The sequence below is a fragment of the Phasianus colchicus genome, chromosome 1 (assembly GCF_987193195.1).
Source record: "Phasianus colchicus chromosome 1, bPhaCol1.hap1.1, whole genome shotgun sequence".
Lineage (NCBI taxonomy): Eukaryota > Metazoa > Chordata > Aves > Galliformes > Phasianidae > Phasianus > Phasianus colchicus.
The window spans coordinates 5,377,126-5,396,418 of NC_143436.1; the positions used below are offsets into that span (position 1 = coordinate 5,377,126).

A 19,293-nucleotide genomic window follows, 5' to 3' on the forward strand; every position below is an offset into this window, starting at 1 on the left:
AAGAGCCCTGTGTTACAGAGCTGAGAATCAAAGCCATGATCTGAGCATTACTCTTATCTTCACCGCAAGACTGAGAAGAGAAATTCTAGAACAAAATTCTTATTTCCTAAACGTATCTGCAGGCAGAAGTTGGCTGGGGGTTTGAATTCATCCAGTGATGTGAGAACCAGCCCGCTCGGCTGCTTTGGCTTCAAGATAAATCAAGAGGAGATTAGGTTCAGAAAAAGAACAAAAGAGCATCCTTTCCCCCCGCCCCCTCTGCCCCGACCCAGTTCTCTAGAGCTGAGCCTTCTGATTCTGAGTTCAGAATAGTGATTTTGTTCCTTCAATAAGCATGGGCTGGTTTCCCATTGTTACTTTAGTAATCAAATTGCAACTTATCATTTAGGGTTATAATGTTTTCATAAGCCATAGTGTTAATAATGTAGTATAATTTTATAGAATAACAAAAAAATAGATGTAGTTTAAGGCATCTATTTGATGATGATTATGAGTTAGGATGAGACTCAAAGCAATGCCATAGGTCTGAAGTCAGGTGCCCCATTCTCCCTCTGGAGGCGTTTGGAGGAACTGATCTCTGTCTGCTTAGGGAAACTGAGGCACTTGAAGGACTTCTGTGCTGTATAATTTACATCTCTGACCCCAATTACATGTGTGGAATGAAGTACATCGTCTCTTAGACTGCCTTCTTCTGGGGAATGTGTAAAAGCAAGGTTCTGACTGCTTGGCCAGTAAGGCTTCATTGTACTTTTTATAAGAAAAAGAAGGTTTTTGCTGCAGAATCTAACTTGAATTGCACCATATGAAATTGGTCCCTAAAATCTAGACTAGAATATTCCCTTATCATCAGAATGCTGTTGATATTACTATGTTTCATCCAGGAGGTATATCTAGCTGGTAGGTATAGTGACTCATAGCTTATGAAGCCTGTAACTTCCATCTGATGGAAAGATACTATGTAAAGAATTCTTGTTATCAAGAGATACTCAAGATATCTTCTTTTTTTTGTTCCCTATGAACTAGTTTCATTCAACAAATAGAATTATTAATTTTCTAAATTGAAAAATAATATCTGGTCGGTTATGTGCTGGTTGAGGGACACTTCGAGCATATTGTGGGCTTGTTTTGCTCGTTTTAATGTACTTTTTGAAATCAGAGTGCTTTGAGTGGTGTGTGTTGTTAATTTTCTGTTGCCAGGGACAGCTGCCTGTTAGCTTTCCTCTCAGTTTTCCTTGCTGTGCTGTTGATGGACAGTTCTTTAAAATGGTAGGGATTGAAATAAAACATTTTTTAACAGAAATATGTTCTTAACTTGGAACTTTTTTATAGCTCAGTGAGTGATAAACCTAACAGAGCTGTGGATCATTAATCTCCATTACTGGTACTGAGAGTAGGCAAACTGTAATCTCTGCGAGTTAATTTTTTTTACCTGGATTTTTGAAAAAGTGTCATTGTTATGTTGTTGTTTTGTTACAGATGGCCGCACAGATCCAATTTTGGATGACGTAGGGGATGCCTTTAAGCTCATGGGGGTTAATCTACATGAACTGGAAGATTATATACACAATATTGAACCTGTGACTTTCGCGCATCAAATCCCTTCATTTCCCGTCAGCAAGAACAATGTCCTACAATTTCCTCAACCTGGGAGTAAAGATGCAGAAGAAAGGAAAGAATATATCCCGGACTATATGCCACCTATTGTCTCTTCTCAAGAAGGTGCGAAATTAATCATTTTGTTTTCAGTTTTGGTCCTTGCATGTTTGCATATTTGTTTTTTGATGCATATTACATCCTTGTGCTGTGTAGTCACTGCAAATTACACAGGCAAGGGTGATATTAAAGCATGATGTCAAAACGGGTGACAGTGCTGTGGCAGAAGCTAGTTTTTCACTCTTATTTACCTGCTTCTGGTATCAAAATGTGCTACGTCAACACACATTTCTATAACATGCTTAAGTTCTAGGATGATAAGAAATTTTCTTTACTGTACCTCGTATGTGATAGCCTCCCTCTCTTGTACGTAGTGCAAGAGGTTTTAAATTTGGTAAAGAGGAGGGGAAGAAGGAGGGGTAGTGAGACTGGCACAGCATTCTCAGCTCCTGGCACTGGGTACTTCTGTTGAGTGAATGGAACGGGGAAATAAAAAGAAAAAAAAAAAAAAAAAAAAGAAAACAGCCAAACTAAAGTCATCTTCTAGTTGATTTAAGTCTGATTTAAAATAAAGAAATAAGATTTGTTTAGAGGCACAGTGCTTGCTTCTAATTTTCTTTACTGACATTGGCTGGTATTTCTTGTATTTTATCATCGCTATTCCAAGTGCTTTCTTTTTCTGTATGAAAGTTGCACAGAGGCAGGGGCTGAGGCTTGCTGTAACAGTGAAACCAACTGTAGAAATGCAGCAAGCTGCAGTTAACCCAAGGATTTTAGCAGTGGCATTGAAAAAGGGAAGATTGCTGTTTTCCTTTTTTTTTTCTTGTTCTTTTAGCATGAAATTTGATTGTTAGCTAATAAGGTAAACGTTTAAGAAATGTAACCTCGTCTAAATTTCTCTTCAATCAGTGAACGTCCTGTGTGTATGCTTTGGGAGGAAAAAAAACACGTATAAGTTTGTGGTTTGCAAAAATGCCAGACAAACAGAATCATTCTTCCCCAAAAGAGTGAAACAAAATGACACAATTCCCAAAATATTTATTTCATTTAAAATTTTGGAGGGGACAGAATCGTGCTCTGTTGTCTCTCTTGTTTTTTTTTTGAAGAAGTTAGATTTCAAAGGCTGAAATACATACAAAAATTCTGCCTAGTGTAACAATGAATAAGTGATGTTGCCTTACCAATAAGGTGAAATCCACGACTCTGCTGCTATAAACGTTGGATGGGGCAATTTTTCAATAATTTAGAAAACAGTAGTAAGTATATCTTTAATCTTTCTTATAGGATGTTCAGATAGCATTTCTGTGTGCTTCAGTTTTTCTAAGAGAAACTAGAGTTGGAAACAGCTATCTGCTTGTAAATGGATGTCAGATACAGTACTTCTAGTGTGTGTAGTTGTCCAGAAAAATGTTCTATTTCCAGTAACAGCTGGAGGACTTGCTCAAGCTGGGAAGTGTTTCCTGACATTTTGTAGACTTGACTTTTCTATTGTCTATAATTGCATAAAATAGATAGGTATTTTAATACTTTTGGTCTATAAAATCTCTTACCTCCACATAACCCGGGAAGTGAAAACGTTGTTCAGTGCAGAAACATTTTCTTGAATTGATAAGAAGATACTGGTAGCTCTTCTTTATGAAGGTTGTTGAAAGTATCGTTCAAAACTTAGCAATGAACTCTTGAGCTGGGAAGAAAAGGCAAAATGTAAATAATGTGTATCTATGTTATAACAGCATCAATAAGAGAAAAGCGTAGAAGGCGACTTTGGAAAGTGAAAAGGGATTTTGGCTGTGCTGTTCTGGCTACTTTCTTCATACTCTCGAGTCTGATTTTTTCAGGAGGTAAACAAACACCATTCTGTCAGAGCAGTCCCACTCCTTTGATGTGTAATAGGCTACCCGACAGCCTTTTGGGTTTTTTTTACTTGGAAAATCAAACTTGAAAAACACGCAGGAAAGATCAAATCCTAAAGAGCTCAAAGCATCGATAGAAGAACATCAGAGTGTAGGGGAGGGAGAGGTGAGAGAATTACAGACTCAGTCTGGCTCTACATGACTTGTAAAGAGAGAGTAAAAATTGAAATGAGGACAGTTGTACTTTTTTTTGTATGTAACTTTTTATACTCTCTCCCTTGCAAGTTAGATCCAGGAGTTAGATTTTAGCAGTCCTTATAAATAATGTATGAATCCTTTTAACACCCGAAGCAAGAAGATATTATTTCCAAAGTTGGATGAGAACCAGGAAAACTTCTAATGCCTAAGGCTAGTATATCAGAGGACCCAATAGACACAACTTCACAAAAAAGAATACTTTTTTTAAATAGCAATTTAAAGCGAGCATTAAATATGACAGCCAAATATAGGTTTTTTATAGCTGAGTTAATAAAACTTAGAATTGAGAACATTTTAATTTTGAGGAAATGTTTGCTGAAAATACTATTTGTAATTTTGTGCTCGATGTGTTTTCGTTCGGGTTTTATTTTTTGGGAGTTTTTTCTTTAAGGGGAGAAGGTAGATCAAGAGACTGCCATAGATGTTTTGTTGCATTGGAAGAAGAAGGTTTACTTTTGCCGATTTGAGAAATGGATTGTAGAAATTCTGAAGAGTCGCAAAAACTTTTAATAGTTTGCAGATCTTCATAGGTTAAACAAAACTGATGGCTAATGTTAGGCAATTCACAATACTTGAGTTGCTTTGAGTGTAGTAATTAGCCAGTAACAAAGGAAGGGTTCGTGTGTGTTGTGATGTGCAGTGTTAATCTTTCAGTCCCATAAAATAGGAAGAATAGCTACGTCCCATTTGATACTGAAGCCTTGAGCTCAGATCATGCAATGAATATTTATTTACTGCTAATGATTTAGATATTACTGGTGCTGATACAATTAACAGTAATGTGACTGTGATGGTCTAAAGGAAGGAGTAAAAGAATGTTTATTAGGTGAGGTGGTATCTTTTTAATTTTATCAGCTGATCCAATTAAAAGTATTATCTCTAGTGTCAAAGTGACTTCATAGGTAATTCTAGATCAGTACTTGAGTAGTAAAAAGATTTTTTTTTAATTGTTCATTGAGATAAAAGTCAGTGTTCAGTATTCGCCGTGACCAGTAGGTGCTGCTAACCCCCTTCTCAACGCTCCTTGTGTTCCATGTGTGTCGCTGGCTGCTTATTTCCACTCCTCTAGAACTGCTGCTTTTGTATTTGGAGTATGCAGTCTACCCAGCAGTTTTTAAGATATCTGAGTTATCACTGTGCTGTTATCAAGTTTTTGGCAAAGTTCTGTCCAGCCTGAGCAAAACCTTTTCCTTCACATATACACTTAATAGTGAGAAATGCTGAAACAGCGCTCTGAATGATTTCTGAAGTTGCGGGGGAAGGGGATGACAGCAAATAGGTTTTCACCATCTGTAATTTGTATCAGTTGGGAGTTTAGTTCAGGGCTGAAAGTTTTGTTCCAAAAAAGCACCGAGCACTTTCTTGCCTAAAACTAGAAGTGCCTTATTTCAGTAGGTTGCACTAACTAAATGATCTGGTCTCATCCGAAAGCTGGCACTGCAAGGACCTGCATATGAAATTATATGTTTTGTAAAACAATCTGATTCAGTATTGCCATAGCAAATGCTGGTTTTTAGCAGTATTTTTACAAAGGCCACTGAAGGAATAATTTTATGCCAATGTATCACGATGTTCACTGTCTCCCTAATTTTAATTAGTCTCCTTTTTGTATTTTTTGGAGTTATTTTAGCACTGTTGTCAGTAAAATGTCATGGTAAACTTGTAAGACAGATTAAAGAAGGAGAAAAAAATAAATTAGTTGCAAAACATGATGGTCATGCTTTATTTCTTGCTCTTTAATGTAGAAGAACATAGTTTTGCAATAATACGTCAACTTCATAGAATTTATTGATTTCATTTGAAGCAAAACAGTACTGAGTTGAAACTAGGCCAATTGAGAAAGCCCAGCTACTTTTCCATAGCTAATAATAATCATTATTACATTTATTCTGTGATACTGTGTAAAGCCCTGGCTCCTGGCATTCTAAGAACATGTATCGTTCTCCATTAACTAAACAAAGCCAAGTGTATCTTCTACATGTGCAATGGTAACCTTAATTTTAAGCTTCCTGGAAACAATTTCTACCTGTATTTGATGCATTGCCACGTTTTTAATAATATATATTTCTTTAAATATCCACTTTCTCATCTTTCTCTTTCTGGGTTAGCCCTTCCTTGCTTCTGTAGATGGGAGGCTAAAGAAAACATGTTGCTTTTGTGCTTGTCGTGATAATTCACATTAGACCTTAATTCCTCTCTGCCCCGTGATTGTGTTGGGGTACACAGAAGGATACGAGGGAAGAAACATGAGTCTCTTCCCAATGTTTGAGGTGTTTTGTAGGGAGAAGTGGGTGGTTTCTAGGGAATTAAGCAATCTTTTTAATCCTTGCTTTCTTTTTCTGTCATCTGCTTCGTATCTCTTTGCTTCCCACTCGTAGAGGTTCAACTCCTTTTCCTTGAAGATCATCTGGAAACAAATGTAATTTGTACTGGGAAATATGTTTTGTGGTCTTTCATTTTTGATAACATGCACTGGCATTGTATTTCTGATCTTTGGAATCAGGACCAGTTCTTGGCATGATGTATAAATTTATTTGTACCCTTTTCTGTCAAAGCATTTTATTTCCCCAGCAGATCAAAGCATAAAATTGTTGATCTCCTTAACAGTCCTGTTTTTTCCCCCTCTTTGCTGTTGATGTGATATTGGAACCCATTACCCACCAGAGCCTAGTGCTTGCAGCCACCTGGTAGCATTGAAACCCGGCTGTCCAATTACAGAACACCTCTAGTTGTTCACATAACGTTGGTTAGTAAAAATCCCTTTTGAATTGATGAGAACGAGTGGAATGAAGCAAGGTTGGTGATGAAAATTAACATTTTTGCATCTGATGTCTAGGACCTCCTGGTGCTAGACCTGTAACTGTGTAAGCATAAAGCATCACAGTGGCATAAAGCATTAGTGTCTAGCTCTGGTGGCTAGATATATGAGATTTTAAAACTGTCACTGGCCCCTCAGTCTTGCAGTGCTTTTTTTTGGCTGCGGTCCAGAACTGAATGTAGCAAGGATCTCAGAACAGCCTAATTTCAGTCTCTGGTTTCCTCAAGGGTTAAACAAAGGCAATACCTCTTTCTAAATTAGCATGCAATGGACTTTAAAAAGAGTACAGGGATATCAACTTTGCCATTTTGATAACACAGGTCTCGCTGTTGCTGTTTTTAAGCCTTTCTGCCTTTCCCCTGATCTACTTTAATTCCACAGACTAACTCTTCTCTGTTCTACCAGCTGCTGGTGGTTTAAAAGCAGCAATGATCTTTTCAGCAGAGCTTTTCCAGTATATTTGGCTAGGAAACCACCACCCATCAACAAACAGGTACTGTGTAGTCAACCAGTTTGAAGAGTTAAACCCCTGCTATACTGTGAGCACTTTGCTCCCGGCTGCTAACCATGGCCAGGCACTGAGCATTTGCAAGCTTCCTTTAGCCGGCCAGGTGCTGTGCTAAATGTTAGACGCTGATTGCTTTTGTGTGAATGAGCCTTCATGTATGCATCAGTATAGCAAGGAAGAAGCAACAGGAAAAAAAAAAAAACAGACAAAATGAGAAAGGCAGCCAAGCTTGAGATGCAGGCAGGAGAAAGGCGTTGGGAAAGAGCCAATAGGAGAGGCAGGTTTCAAAGAAAAAGGAAAATAGGAGACAGGAACAAAAAGTATACAGAAAATGTGCCTGGTTTAAATTTTGCCATTAGACAGCAGAATAACTCTTTTATAGAATGCATGCTGATAGAGCTGTAATTGGGAAGACAGCTGTATCTTTACCTTTTCTTGAGCAGTAGTATCATAATCTAAAGCATAATTTCCAGTGAAATACTGCAAGAAAGGATTTAACGAGGAAGATTTTTTTATAGGCTTAAAATGTGAAGCTAAATAGGTTTTCACCAAAGAGCTTCAGTTAATTTGCAGCATTTGGGGGAAAAAAAAATCAATGTAATAAGCACCACAGTAAAACTTGAACCATGGCAGAAGCCCAACGACATCGCTAGGATCTATCTCCTATGTAGACAGAGGCATACACCATTTTAAATTCTGTGGGGGTTAGTACCTTGCTTTCCTTAATCATTCATGTCTTTGGGGGAAAAAAAAAAACTTCAACTATTTTTGCAAGGAGAGTGGCCGCTGGAAGTGAGGAGCTGAATTAAAAGCATTTGCATTGTTTTTTGGAGGGGAGATGACAAATCTTCATCTTAGCTCGTGAGGATTTTTATGGCTTTATTTTGTCTTTTCTTATACATTTATGTCCTATCCTTGAAAGCAGATAAACCAACCTGGAACCTCACTATACATAAAAAGCAAAATTAGAAAACATATTTTATAAAGAAGCTGAGTCCAATATTTGTGAAGTAGTAACAAGAAGTAAGTAATGCTAACAGTAAAAAATCATCATTGTGAAAAAGCATTTTGTTTAGTTTCCTGAGCTATCAGAGTATTACTTGCCGCATACAGCAAATGAAATACAGCTAACGTGACTTTTCTCCAAGGGAATATCATCCCTTCAGAGCCAGAAGATTTTTTTTTTTTTTTCAGACCTGTTTAGATAGCTTACAAGTTGTTAGTGATTTCTTAGGGATTCACAATAAAAACTGCACAATGCAGAAGTTGCTTCTTAGAAGCCAGTCTTTTACAGTGAATTGTTTACATTGAATCGGAATGAAAGTCATGGGTTCTTTCATTGCATTATGATGTGCAAATTGCAAGTTTGGCTATAACAAAACTGGAGGAGAAAATGGGACTTTATGATAAAAGGATTCTATTGTCTTGTGTGTTTTGAACAGAAATTCTGTCATGATTTTAATTTCCTCGTGATCCCTTTTCAGCAAAACTTCTGTCACTTGTCTTGACTTGTCACGTCAGATCAGTTTTTTCCCTTTTCTGACAATATGTGACTTTGTTTGCAGCCCATGTTGCTTCCTGCACTGTCTACTGCTACTATTCTTGAGGGTTTCATTTCATCTGGATCGTCAGACACCCATGCACCTTTGGAAGCATAAGTTTCAAATTAGGTTATCATCTGATAGCTATGTGTTACTGTTCTCAAGCCTTTCAGACTTTCCCTTACTACGCAGAGTAGTTTGGTGACTCCAGGGGAGAGGGTGAGAGATGGAAAGTTTATCTGCTGTTTAAAGCAGACTGAAATAAATGTAAGTAGTATTCTAATTTTAAGGGCCGACATCATAACTTTTATTATTTTTCATTGCTTTTTCTTTATGTAGGAGCCTTTCCTATTTTTCATATTGTGAAACGTAATTTTTTTTTCTCTTTAACTTTTGCCACCATTTTAATGTAATGAAAGTGTTAGCCGGTGAATACTGACAAGTGGCCTTTAAGAAGCAAAATTAAAATTATCTTAGTTGCTGATCCCAGTATTTGCACCTAGATTGCAGGGAAACTGTTCAGAACCCAAGCACACCTTAATTTTGTGCTGTATTGGGAAGGACATAGAAAGTGTTGAGTTTAGGTGTTAAAACCTCACATATCTCTGGTTTTATGAAACATTGCCCTAAGTTTCCCCAGTAATGTCCACATTCTTGTGCTGGTGATTAACAGCTGTGGTGTTTGCATGGATGTGGGGCTGGATTCACACCTGGAGTTCAGGAGCTGTCCTTCCAGATCATTGTTCCAAGCAACTATTCTCCAGACTAGTTCCTTGCAAAGTAACTTGTCTCAGTTTTAGACACTTTTGAAGTGTCTGAAATGTTTCTTTTGTATTGTGAAACTATCCCTGCTTGAAGCTATTCAGGAATAGACATTGTACTTTGTTTAGATGCTGTTTTCAAGTCTAGCTGAGCCTAACCTTGATCTTAGCATCAGAACAAGCCGTTGTCTAGACAAAGATCACGCGTGGATTACGGGACCCGTATCTCCCTTGCATCAATCAGGTCAATGATTCATTACAAGCTTCTGCAGACAAGTATGTGGTAGAGTCCAGGTTAAGACCATGGAACTCTGCCTTCTAATTTTTAAAATTATGACTAAGAAAGCTCATTTGAATTATTATTTTTGCCACACACAGATAAGCATTATAACTTTACCGTACAGCACTTAACTTCAGTGCCTTCTTCAAGTCTTCACCTTTGAGTATGTGATCCTGTTTTCTCCAACTCTTCACCAAAGGGAATATTAGTGAGTGGGTAAGTCATTAGGAAAGGATAACTCATTTTTGTGTGTAGGCAGTTCCACTTAATTCTGCAAGAGCCTGAGAAATTTAAAGTTGGATAACGTGGAGAGTTGAAACAGCAGCTGGAGACGTGACCTTGGTTCATATAGCAAGACTCTTGGATAATTAAAGTTCATCTGTAAAGACTGTTTTTCGTAGGATCATTCATTATTTTTTTTTATTGCAGTCTTTAGATACGTTAATGTTTTTCTGATGATTTAACAAGACAGCATTTTTATAGGTTTCTTTAGTTTGGATTTTGTTGCTTTGAACAGCTGTGTATTGCGTGACTGGGTTAAATGTGATTCTATTTGCATATTATATATAAATGCGTATTGTTTGGACCAGGTAAGTAAAAGCTACCGTAGCATACCTGTGTTTTTGAAAAGCAATGTCAAACTTGAGCAGGGCTGGATTTGGCTTGTATTTAGCCCAAGGCTGGAAAACATAGGGTCTTCAGGTGGTAACACAATAAGTCACAAATTTCTCTGACTTGGTTTAGATTAATGTTTCAATCATGGTTATAAGTGATGACTCCATGCTGCCAGAGGTGATATTTTATATGGAGAGATAAATTTAAGTTCAACCCTGTGTGTATATATTTAAAACAGCCCAGTAACTTAAATGGCCTTTATTCTGGCCACTTTACAATCTGCAGCATTCAACTTAATTTATTTTCTTTGGTGAACTTGTTTGCCCTCTGCATTCATGCTGTTGATGTCTGCTGCTTTCCCATTCCAAAGAGTTGTGTTCAAGGAAGACTGTGCGTTTCATGTGTATTCTTACAGTTGGGATGAAGCATATTTTTCTTCAAACGTTATGAGCTCTTTTCCCCGAGGGAAGGAGGATGGTACTGATTCTGTGTGTCTGAGAGGTACGGCTTAACAGATTGGCCAAATAATCCATTCTGAATTGGAGAGTGAATAATTTTAATACCCCTTATCTTGCATAGATTTTTGTGGATACTCATCTCAGCAAATGAACTTTGCATTTCTAAATGTTTAGAGCAGCATGTTCATTCAGGTATAGCATACTTGAATCTTAATATTCTCCAAGTTTCTCCAAGTTTCTGGGGATGGGGAACTTTTGTTCCTGGCATATTTAACAAAACTGTTTGTGCCTGCATGCAGACAACGTTAATGATGTCTGACAGTCACAATTGGGAATAGCATGGAGGAAATAATAGTTCTTGACCAATCGCTAAAACACAGGAAGTGCTGGTGCCATAGGAAGGGAGAGAAACTCACTTTTCATTTCCTTTTGAGTCCAGTGTGTTCAGATTAGCTTTCAAGGGAACTGAGATGTAGCTCTAAGGATTTGGTCTTCAATCGAGTGTTACCTATGCGTGGAGCCCATCTCAGCAGGCAGTTAGTCAGCAGCCAGGAAAGCTCTCATAGCTCAGCTGCTGGGTATCCTATTGCAAATTAAATATGAAACAAGGATACATTTGGTTTTGCATGGGAAACTTTAACACATGCATTAGAGAGGCTTTCTTTCTGTTCTGAATATTTTAAATCACAATATTGCTGAAGGTGATAGCTCTTCTGTAATCTGTCAGGGATATCTCGTTTCTTTTGCTGTTTTAAAAAGAATTGATGGATTTTTACCATTCCTGTGTGCAACAGTTTTAATTTTAACACAAGTTTTACAAGTTCAGATCAGCAAGAATAATTTGCAAGGCATATTGTAGTAATGTTTTTTTCAGTATGTGTGTAAATGTAAATATTTTCAGTATGATTGCAACATGAATATATATTAATGTATTTTCAAGACTAAAGTTGCGGTTACTGTCACCCATCCTTCCTTGTCCAGAGAGTTTGAGCTGGGATTTCTAGGCAGCCTCAGAATTACAAGTGAAATCCATTTCAATTTTAATGAGATCTAGCCATTCGTTTATCACCCTTTAACATCAGACCTTATATTTTTCGTAGCTGAAAAGAATATCCTTAAAAAAAAAAAAGGCATAAACTCGCACTGATTTTGATGAACTGAAAAATCAAAGTGGAATTTTATAGCCGTGATGGTGTCAGTTCGTATACTGCTCAGTTACACTCACAAACTGCTGCACACGGAGGTTATTGCAGCTCATGCTGACTGTCAGTATTAAGACAATACAATCATTTTAGCACAGTTACAGAAAGTAAACTTCACACGAATTAGAAAGCAATAGCATCTTAATGTTTGTGTTGCCTTCTCTTAGATGTGTTGATTGTCACAGACTACAGTTGATGCATAATCTTTTAAACATAAGATGATTCAGGCTAAAGCACAACATTTCTCCAAAGCCTCACTTATAGAAATGGTCCATCCTTAAGGAGACTTCCTTCACAGGGACATTCTCTCTCAAAAGGAGCTGAGCTCCTTATGTGCACTTTCTGTCCGTAATTTTACACAGTCTGGGTGCTGGTGTAAATCTATCATATTAAAAACCCACAGTGTTGCTTGGTAAAACTCAGAATGGAAGTCATGTGTGGAGCCAGGAGTTGGATTCAGTACTCACAGGTCCTTTCCAAATTGGCGTCTTCTAAGAAAATGCTTCCACAGTTGCAGAAAGTGAAGAATGGGAATTAATTGATTTTTAAACTTACATTTTGCAGTATTTGCTATTGGTAGAATTTGATTTTGTGCAGGACATGTGTCCTGTGCTCTGCTGTGGTGGGTTAAGGTTGTGCTGTGACTTTCCTAGGCTAAACCAAACAGGATTGCTGCAGTGTTCATACAGGAAACGCGCACAGAAAAAACACTGGAGCAGGAAATAGTGTTGATTAGTAGATGGCATTTTATAAGAAGCTTGCTCTGCTGCTGAGACCGGCATATTTCAAATGAGATGAGAAATTAAGTCCTGGCCACTTGTTGCGATTAAAGCCTTGGTGGCTCACTTTTCAAGAGTAGCATGTTAAACCTCCTGGCGCAGTTCCAGTTGGGTTATAGAGTTCTGCCAACCTAAATGCCCCAAGCAGTTTCAAATTCATTGGGTAAAAACCACTCGGCACTGAGTAGCCACTGCATCCTCCCACCACGACTACTGTGTTTCAGTGGTAATTCAAGTAATTGTGAGTTGAGGCCGGGTTCTATTGACTGAATGCATGCAGCAAGCTTTTGTTCCTTTTTTCACGGCAAATCCAGCAGTGCACGTGTATTTTCTAGGTTGGTGTAGACCTGTGTATAATATGGATAATAACTTCCATGTGATATTTTTCTATCGGTGTGTATAGAAAAGGTGTGTGGGCTTTTAGAGCAATTATATGCAAAAAAACACGTTAAGAGGGACAAATGGTTATAATGTGCTGCGACAGAAAGGTGTGTGATGTGGGGAGGTGTTGCTGGCTGTGGTATATTCACCACCAGAAGAATGCATGTCGGGGTTAAATAACTTCCAGTAGCATTGTGTGAAATGGAATAATTCTTATCAGCCCCCAGTAGAACAGCAAACACTTGTGCTTTCAGACTGCAGTGTTACACATGTGCTTATTCTGTGCAGCAGCTATTGGCCTTATCTAAATGGAAAACCCTTTCCAGCTTGAGAACAACTTAGCAACTTTTTAGTATCAAAAAGGGCGCATTATATACAACATATGTACAAGACTCAAAGGAACATGTATGCTGCCTAAAGTTTTTGGAGTTACAGTGTGTGTACGCTAATCTCCTGAGAGTTCATTGCACCATGCTTTTATCAAGAGCAAAGGGAGCCGAGCTGGAGGACTTCTATACACAGCCGCTCCATCTGAAAGAACCAGCTCCTTCTTTCTCCGTTCAAGGCAGCGTGCCCAGAAGTATGTGCACATCGCTCCTATCAATACAGTCACAGGACTCCGACTTCCTTTTTATGTGAAAATAAATGAAAATGTTTTAATTCCTTATTGTTACACAGCAGAGGAGGTTTCTGCTGCAGTCTAATTGGCTTAGATCTGTTTCTCTGTGCAGTGCATCTTTGCATTAAGCTGCTGTTACCTTTAATGCTGCATAGAAGAGATGAAATGCATTGGTAGTGTCTCAAGAGGAAAAACTTTATATTTTCTTTTTACAAAGAAAAGCATGAAAGTGGCTTAAAAAACTCCTTCTTCTGTTTATCACAGATGACTCCAAGGTGACAGCAGTTCAAACTGCTCAGCTTTGCTGCAGCCTGTCTGTGTCCAGTTTTGCAGTTTCTTTGCCTTAATTGGTGTACGTTTTGCTTTCCCTGATAATCTTTTATGAAAGGGCAGTGAGATGAGGGAACAACTGAGCTTCAGAGTGAGAGATCCCGTCCAGAAGTCATGTCCACGCAGTATCACATGAACACGGAGAGAACACGGCAGCTATCAGATAACACGCTGAACACGATTCTCCAGAATTAGGTGACTTTGTTTCCTTTCCTGTATTTAGTGTCCTGACGTCTAACAGAGGTCAGGGTTACTTTTTGAACAGCCAGAAATGCATTAGTTCCATTCTTTTTCTGAACAGTAGTTCATTTCTTTCTCTAGCATTAAGTCAACAGCTGTAACCTTTTCAATTTAATGAGCCAAACCTTTGTTCAGAGAGGAGCCTCTCCTGGTCACAGGTAGCATGGTACATGAACATATTTAAGGCAATCAGTTGCTGTAAGAAACAGCACGCAAAGAATAGTCCTACTTCTTCATCCAGACAACCAAGTTCCTAATTACAGCAGAGTTTACTAAAAATGACACTTGGCAAAAATCCAGAGCAACACTCAGCCTCGCTGCCTCTTGTTTTAGAGGCAAGTTAGCTGTTCTGTCATCACACCTTCTGATTTAATAGATGACAAGTTAGCAACACGTGGAGATGATTTTACTTCTATTTGAAAGTGTATTAATTCTGTACTCGCCAAGGATTTATATTTCTTTAATGTTAACTGCTTATACCGAGTTGTCTAATGTATACCTTCACTCTGCCAATGCAACTCAAGGCTTTATTCTGCAAAACTCAGTTCAGTTCTTGCAAGCTTTAATTTTGCTTTTTGTGTGTGTATCTCATTTATAGCATTCATAGTCAAGTATATGTTCTTAAAACAATAGCAGCACGATTTGGTTACATACAGCAAATGAAATAATATGAAAGATATAGGCTTTCTCTAATCTGAATCTCCGTAGCATTTTATATTGCTGTATGTTATAAAATATGTGTCTATAAAATACATTTCACAAATAGAATGTTTTTAAAACTTTTTTTTTAATTAACATCACTGAAAGACTAGTAATAATGGTTACTGCATTTTAATTAACTTTAATACAGGGGTTTTTTTCCTACGTTTACTTAAAATTGCTGAATAGATCTTTCTACCACCGCCTTCTTTCTTGCTTGAAAACAAAATGAAGGGGTATGTACCCTGTGAGAGTGGTTTTTGTACACCGCACACAAGCTTTCAGAATGGAGACTTTGGGATGGAAGCCGAGAAGAGCAAAACAAGCACATGCAAAGAAAATTAAATGTTTAAGGCTGATCTGAGCACTGCAGATCAGATAACTACACTCATAGTGTGTCTTCTTGGGAGGTTGTATAAGTACTTACTATGCAATAATCTCTGTTAAAGAATAAGAGCGTAGTGTATGATACACCTGGCACAGTTTAGGTCCAACAGTTTGATCCTGGCAGTCAGAAGACCAAAAAAATCCCAAAAGGCAGCAAAAAATGGTCTGGGTGTTGCAATTGCTAGAGTTGGGGAGAAAGGGAAAACTAAAACATCTGTTGATGAAGAGCACGCTGTGTAGTTGAATGGAACCAAAGCCATCAGAGTATACCAAACTCTTGGCAGTGTCATTGCCATCCCAGCTTCAGCCCTGGGAAAATCACAGCACCATGACCTGTTTCCATTCTGTCCTGTGTGGTGATATTTGGGGAAGGGAGATGATGGCTTGGAGGGAGCCAAACTCTTCCTGCAGCTGTGGTGTAGTTCCAGCATTGAGCTCTACGAGGGTAGTTTTTGGTTTGTGATGGAAGAGGGATATTCACCAGGATAAAAGCGTGTCTGGGTTTTTTATGGTGACAGATAAAGGGATGGCACTGAACAAATTGGCTTGATTATTAAAAACATGAGTAGTGTTAAAAGGGCACTTCTGTAGGGTCATTTTATAGTGCTGAGCAGAACCCAAGACCAGTTGTGCTTGGGTGTATTGTTTGTCCAGGAAGGTGTGCTATATTGAGATGTCTTTTGGATCCAGAGCATTTGAGAATTCCGTGCATTAGAAGTTACACAGTGGCCTTGTACAAGAGACACTGGGGCAGCATGTGCTTGAGGGACTTCACTCAGAGACTACTTCTACACCTTTTTGTCTGATATTCCGCAATAGATCCATCTAATGACAAGTGGGAATCCCTGCTGAGAACAGGAATCCATTGGTACAGGCTAAGGGGTTATACTTGCTATGCTACAAGAGCAGATGGGTACAGTCCTGTTGTGTGCAGACTGATTCTGGGGTGTTCTTGTCCTCCATGAAGCAATGGAGCCGTGTGTCCACAGACTGTTGGTCAATATTGGGGCCTTGTTAATGAACCAGCTGTTTGGAGAATACACATTCCACTGTTTTTTCTCTTCATTAATCTTTTAGATATCTTGGAAAATGAGATATTTTTTTCTTTCTTCATAAAACTCAATCAGGTGAGATCTGGTATTCTCAAATAACACAGCTGTGGTTTTTCACCATAGCTACCATATCTCATTTGCTGCTTAATGCAAATTCAATAATCATATTGGTTCAGACTTCTATGTTTATTGCATCGATGTGTTTTTAACAGTAATATTTTACAAATCAAGGCAGAACTACGTAGGTAGCACTCTATCTTCAGAGGAATTTTCAACTTGAAAGTGCAGTAAACTTTGTTAGCTAGAAAATCCCGAGGTGTAAAAGCCTGAAAGTTCTATATCACTCTTCTCCCTTCAGATACCACACGTGCAAAAATTTTATAGCATTGTTCCAAGCCTCAAGTAGAAAGAAGTTATGACTTAAGGCTATTGAACACGTAGCTTTCAGACAGCTGCAAGTTCTGCTATTTTTAAACACTTCTTTGCGTTCAACCAAAAGCTCAACCTATTCGATGTGATAATGTATTCAGTGCACTTTGATTTAAAACACTTTTCATATTTTAGCTGCTTTTGCTAATAAAAAAAGGTGGATGGAAGGAAATATTTTGTGAGATGAAATAGCTGAAGTCGTAGGGCAACTTTCTCAAAGAAATTGAGCTTCTGTGCAGAATTCATGTGTAAGAAGTTGTATTTTTAACAGATACAGCTGTTTGTGTTTTTTTTTTTTTCCTGAGAATTATAAATGTCTGAGGCATGATTTAAAATGGAAATAGCCAATTTCCAGTATAGTGTCACTATCAAATAGCTGGAGAGTGCGAATAGATACAGAAGAATTATCTGATGATATCTCTTGGTCTTTTACTTTCAATGCGCTTCACGTTTAATGCCAAATGAAGTGTGCATGTATGTGCTTATGGATGTTTCCAAAAGTGACTGTAGCCTGTATGCTGTCGGTGCTCAGTGAGTTTTAGTTTTCTTTAGCTAATTTGTTTCTTTATTTTTTTTAAAACCTCATACGCTCTTTTCCCTCACCTTAACACATGTTACATGTATATCACTTTGCTAAACAAAGATGTTTAGCAGTTTTTTATTTATATTTTTTTCTGAAAGCACAATCCTTCCAGCATTCTGGAATCTTCATTTTTCTGAAGTCCCTCCTAATGTGTGCACAGCTTTTCAAGCTGATGTGTCCTGCCACAGCTAGAACTTGGTTTTGGCATACGGACCTGCACTGCTCCCATGCAGTGCTGTGTGTCTTTGTCTCCAGTGAAGGCTGCCTGAAATGCTGCGGTCAAATTTGCAGTATTGTATTCCGTGTGTCTCTTCTTAATGAATAGGTTTCTTGGAATTAATATTGTTTCCTGCACGCTGAGATCAGCTTACTTCTTCTAAGCATAATAGTTTATTTATGCATGTATTTCTAATAGCTGTCATTTTCTATTAGTGTCTGCTCCACACTCTCACTATTGCACCTTCTGACAAGGTTCATTTAATGGTATCACCCCTATTTTTAGAGTTTGCTGCAATAAGAATGTGCCTAAATGAGACTCATACTCTCTGCATTTGTTCATTCCCACTCGTCTTAATTCTTTCAGCATGTTTAATTTTTTGTCCCAAGACTTTTCAAGTAAAAAAATTTTGTGATGCTGTCAGATATCGAACTTTAAAGCTTCTATTATAGTCTCCAGTTATCTGTTAGTTTTGTAGTTCTTTCAGAAGAATCTGAAAATTGATCAAGTTATCTTTTTTTTATTTCCCCTGCCTAGTCTTGTAATGTTTTTTGAGCACATCCTAATTCTGTTATGGGTTGAAGTGGTGGTTGTTAGGGTCATTCTTCTGAAGTGCGTGTATATTCTGGACTTACTGATAATATTAATTAGATACATGTAATAACAAGCAGCTTTAGTAATTAGCAACCCCCTGATAGAGACGGCACAATAGTTGGAGACATGAATTTTCTCGAGCAGCAAGACAAAACGATTCAGATGCTCTTCTTGTCAGTATCAAAACAATGTTGTCTGCTACGTGCAGACTTCTTGGTAGTGTCTACAGGACACACGCTGTTTGGTACCGACTGTAATTCTGGAACTTAGAGTGGTGGGTACTGCCTGGAACTACTGAGAAAGGGGAAGAAAAATGCAATGTGTTGGTTTTATATCACTAAAAATCCATTTATTCTATCAGAGTTCTCTTACAGAAATGTGAAGGTGTTATTAAGGAAGCAGAAGCAGTTGGAAATGGGAACAGCTGCTAAAAGTTCAAAAAAAAAAAAAAAAACAAATACTACCCCCCTTCCCTAAACCCACGCAGTGTAAATTGCAGATAAAGAGAGACTTTGTGCTTATTGCTATTTTTCCATCTCTTATTTTCTTGAGATATGTATGGTGTTTGTTCACTGTGGCTGAGATGTTAATTCTGTTTTACTGGATTATGTGGCAAGTAAAAGCACAAAACCAAGGGGAGAGTTCAACAGAACAGGGGAGAGAAACAACCCCAGGCTGTAACCTCTGTAGCTCAATCTCAGCACTGCAGCCCTTTTCCTGCTCTCCAGGCTCCTATTTGGGACAGGGATGTGACTGTAACCCAGAACAATTCCTTCAGCAGTTTCCTCTACAGTTCTTGCACAGGCCCCCCTCCCCAGAAGAGGATGTGTTGGCACTGTACTGTTTTGATACTGATGATCCAAATTTGGGGACTGCTCTGGTCCAGGTCTCCCAGCCAGTGAACTTACAATTAGATACAATTACTTTTCCCTATTAAACGTGGTTTACATACCCCTTATTCAAATTTCAGTTCAAATTCCCATACATTTTTTTATAGGTAAAGCCTTGTGTGAGATACTGATATGGAACAGAAATA

General features: G+C 38.1%; 1 protein-coding gene across 1 annotated transcript in view; it reads left to right on the plus strand.

Annotated features, from left to right (window-relative positions):
• TAF3 (TATA-box binding protein associated factor 3) overlaps positions 1 to 19,293 on the plus strand; it is a 113,213-nt gene that overhangs the window by 8,875 nt on the left and 85,045 nt on the right. Inside the window, exon 2 of the mRNA XM_031587621.2 lies at positions 1,477 to 1,719. Within this exon, the coding sequence (XP_031443481.2) occupies positions 1,477 to 1,719 (243 nt within the window). The remainder of the gene's footprint in view (positions 1 to 1,476; positions 1,720 to 19,293) is intronic.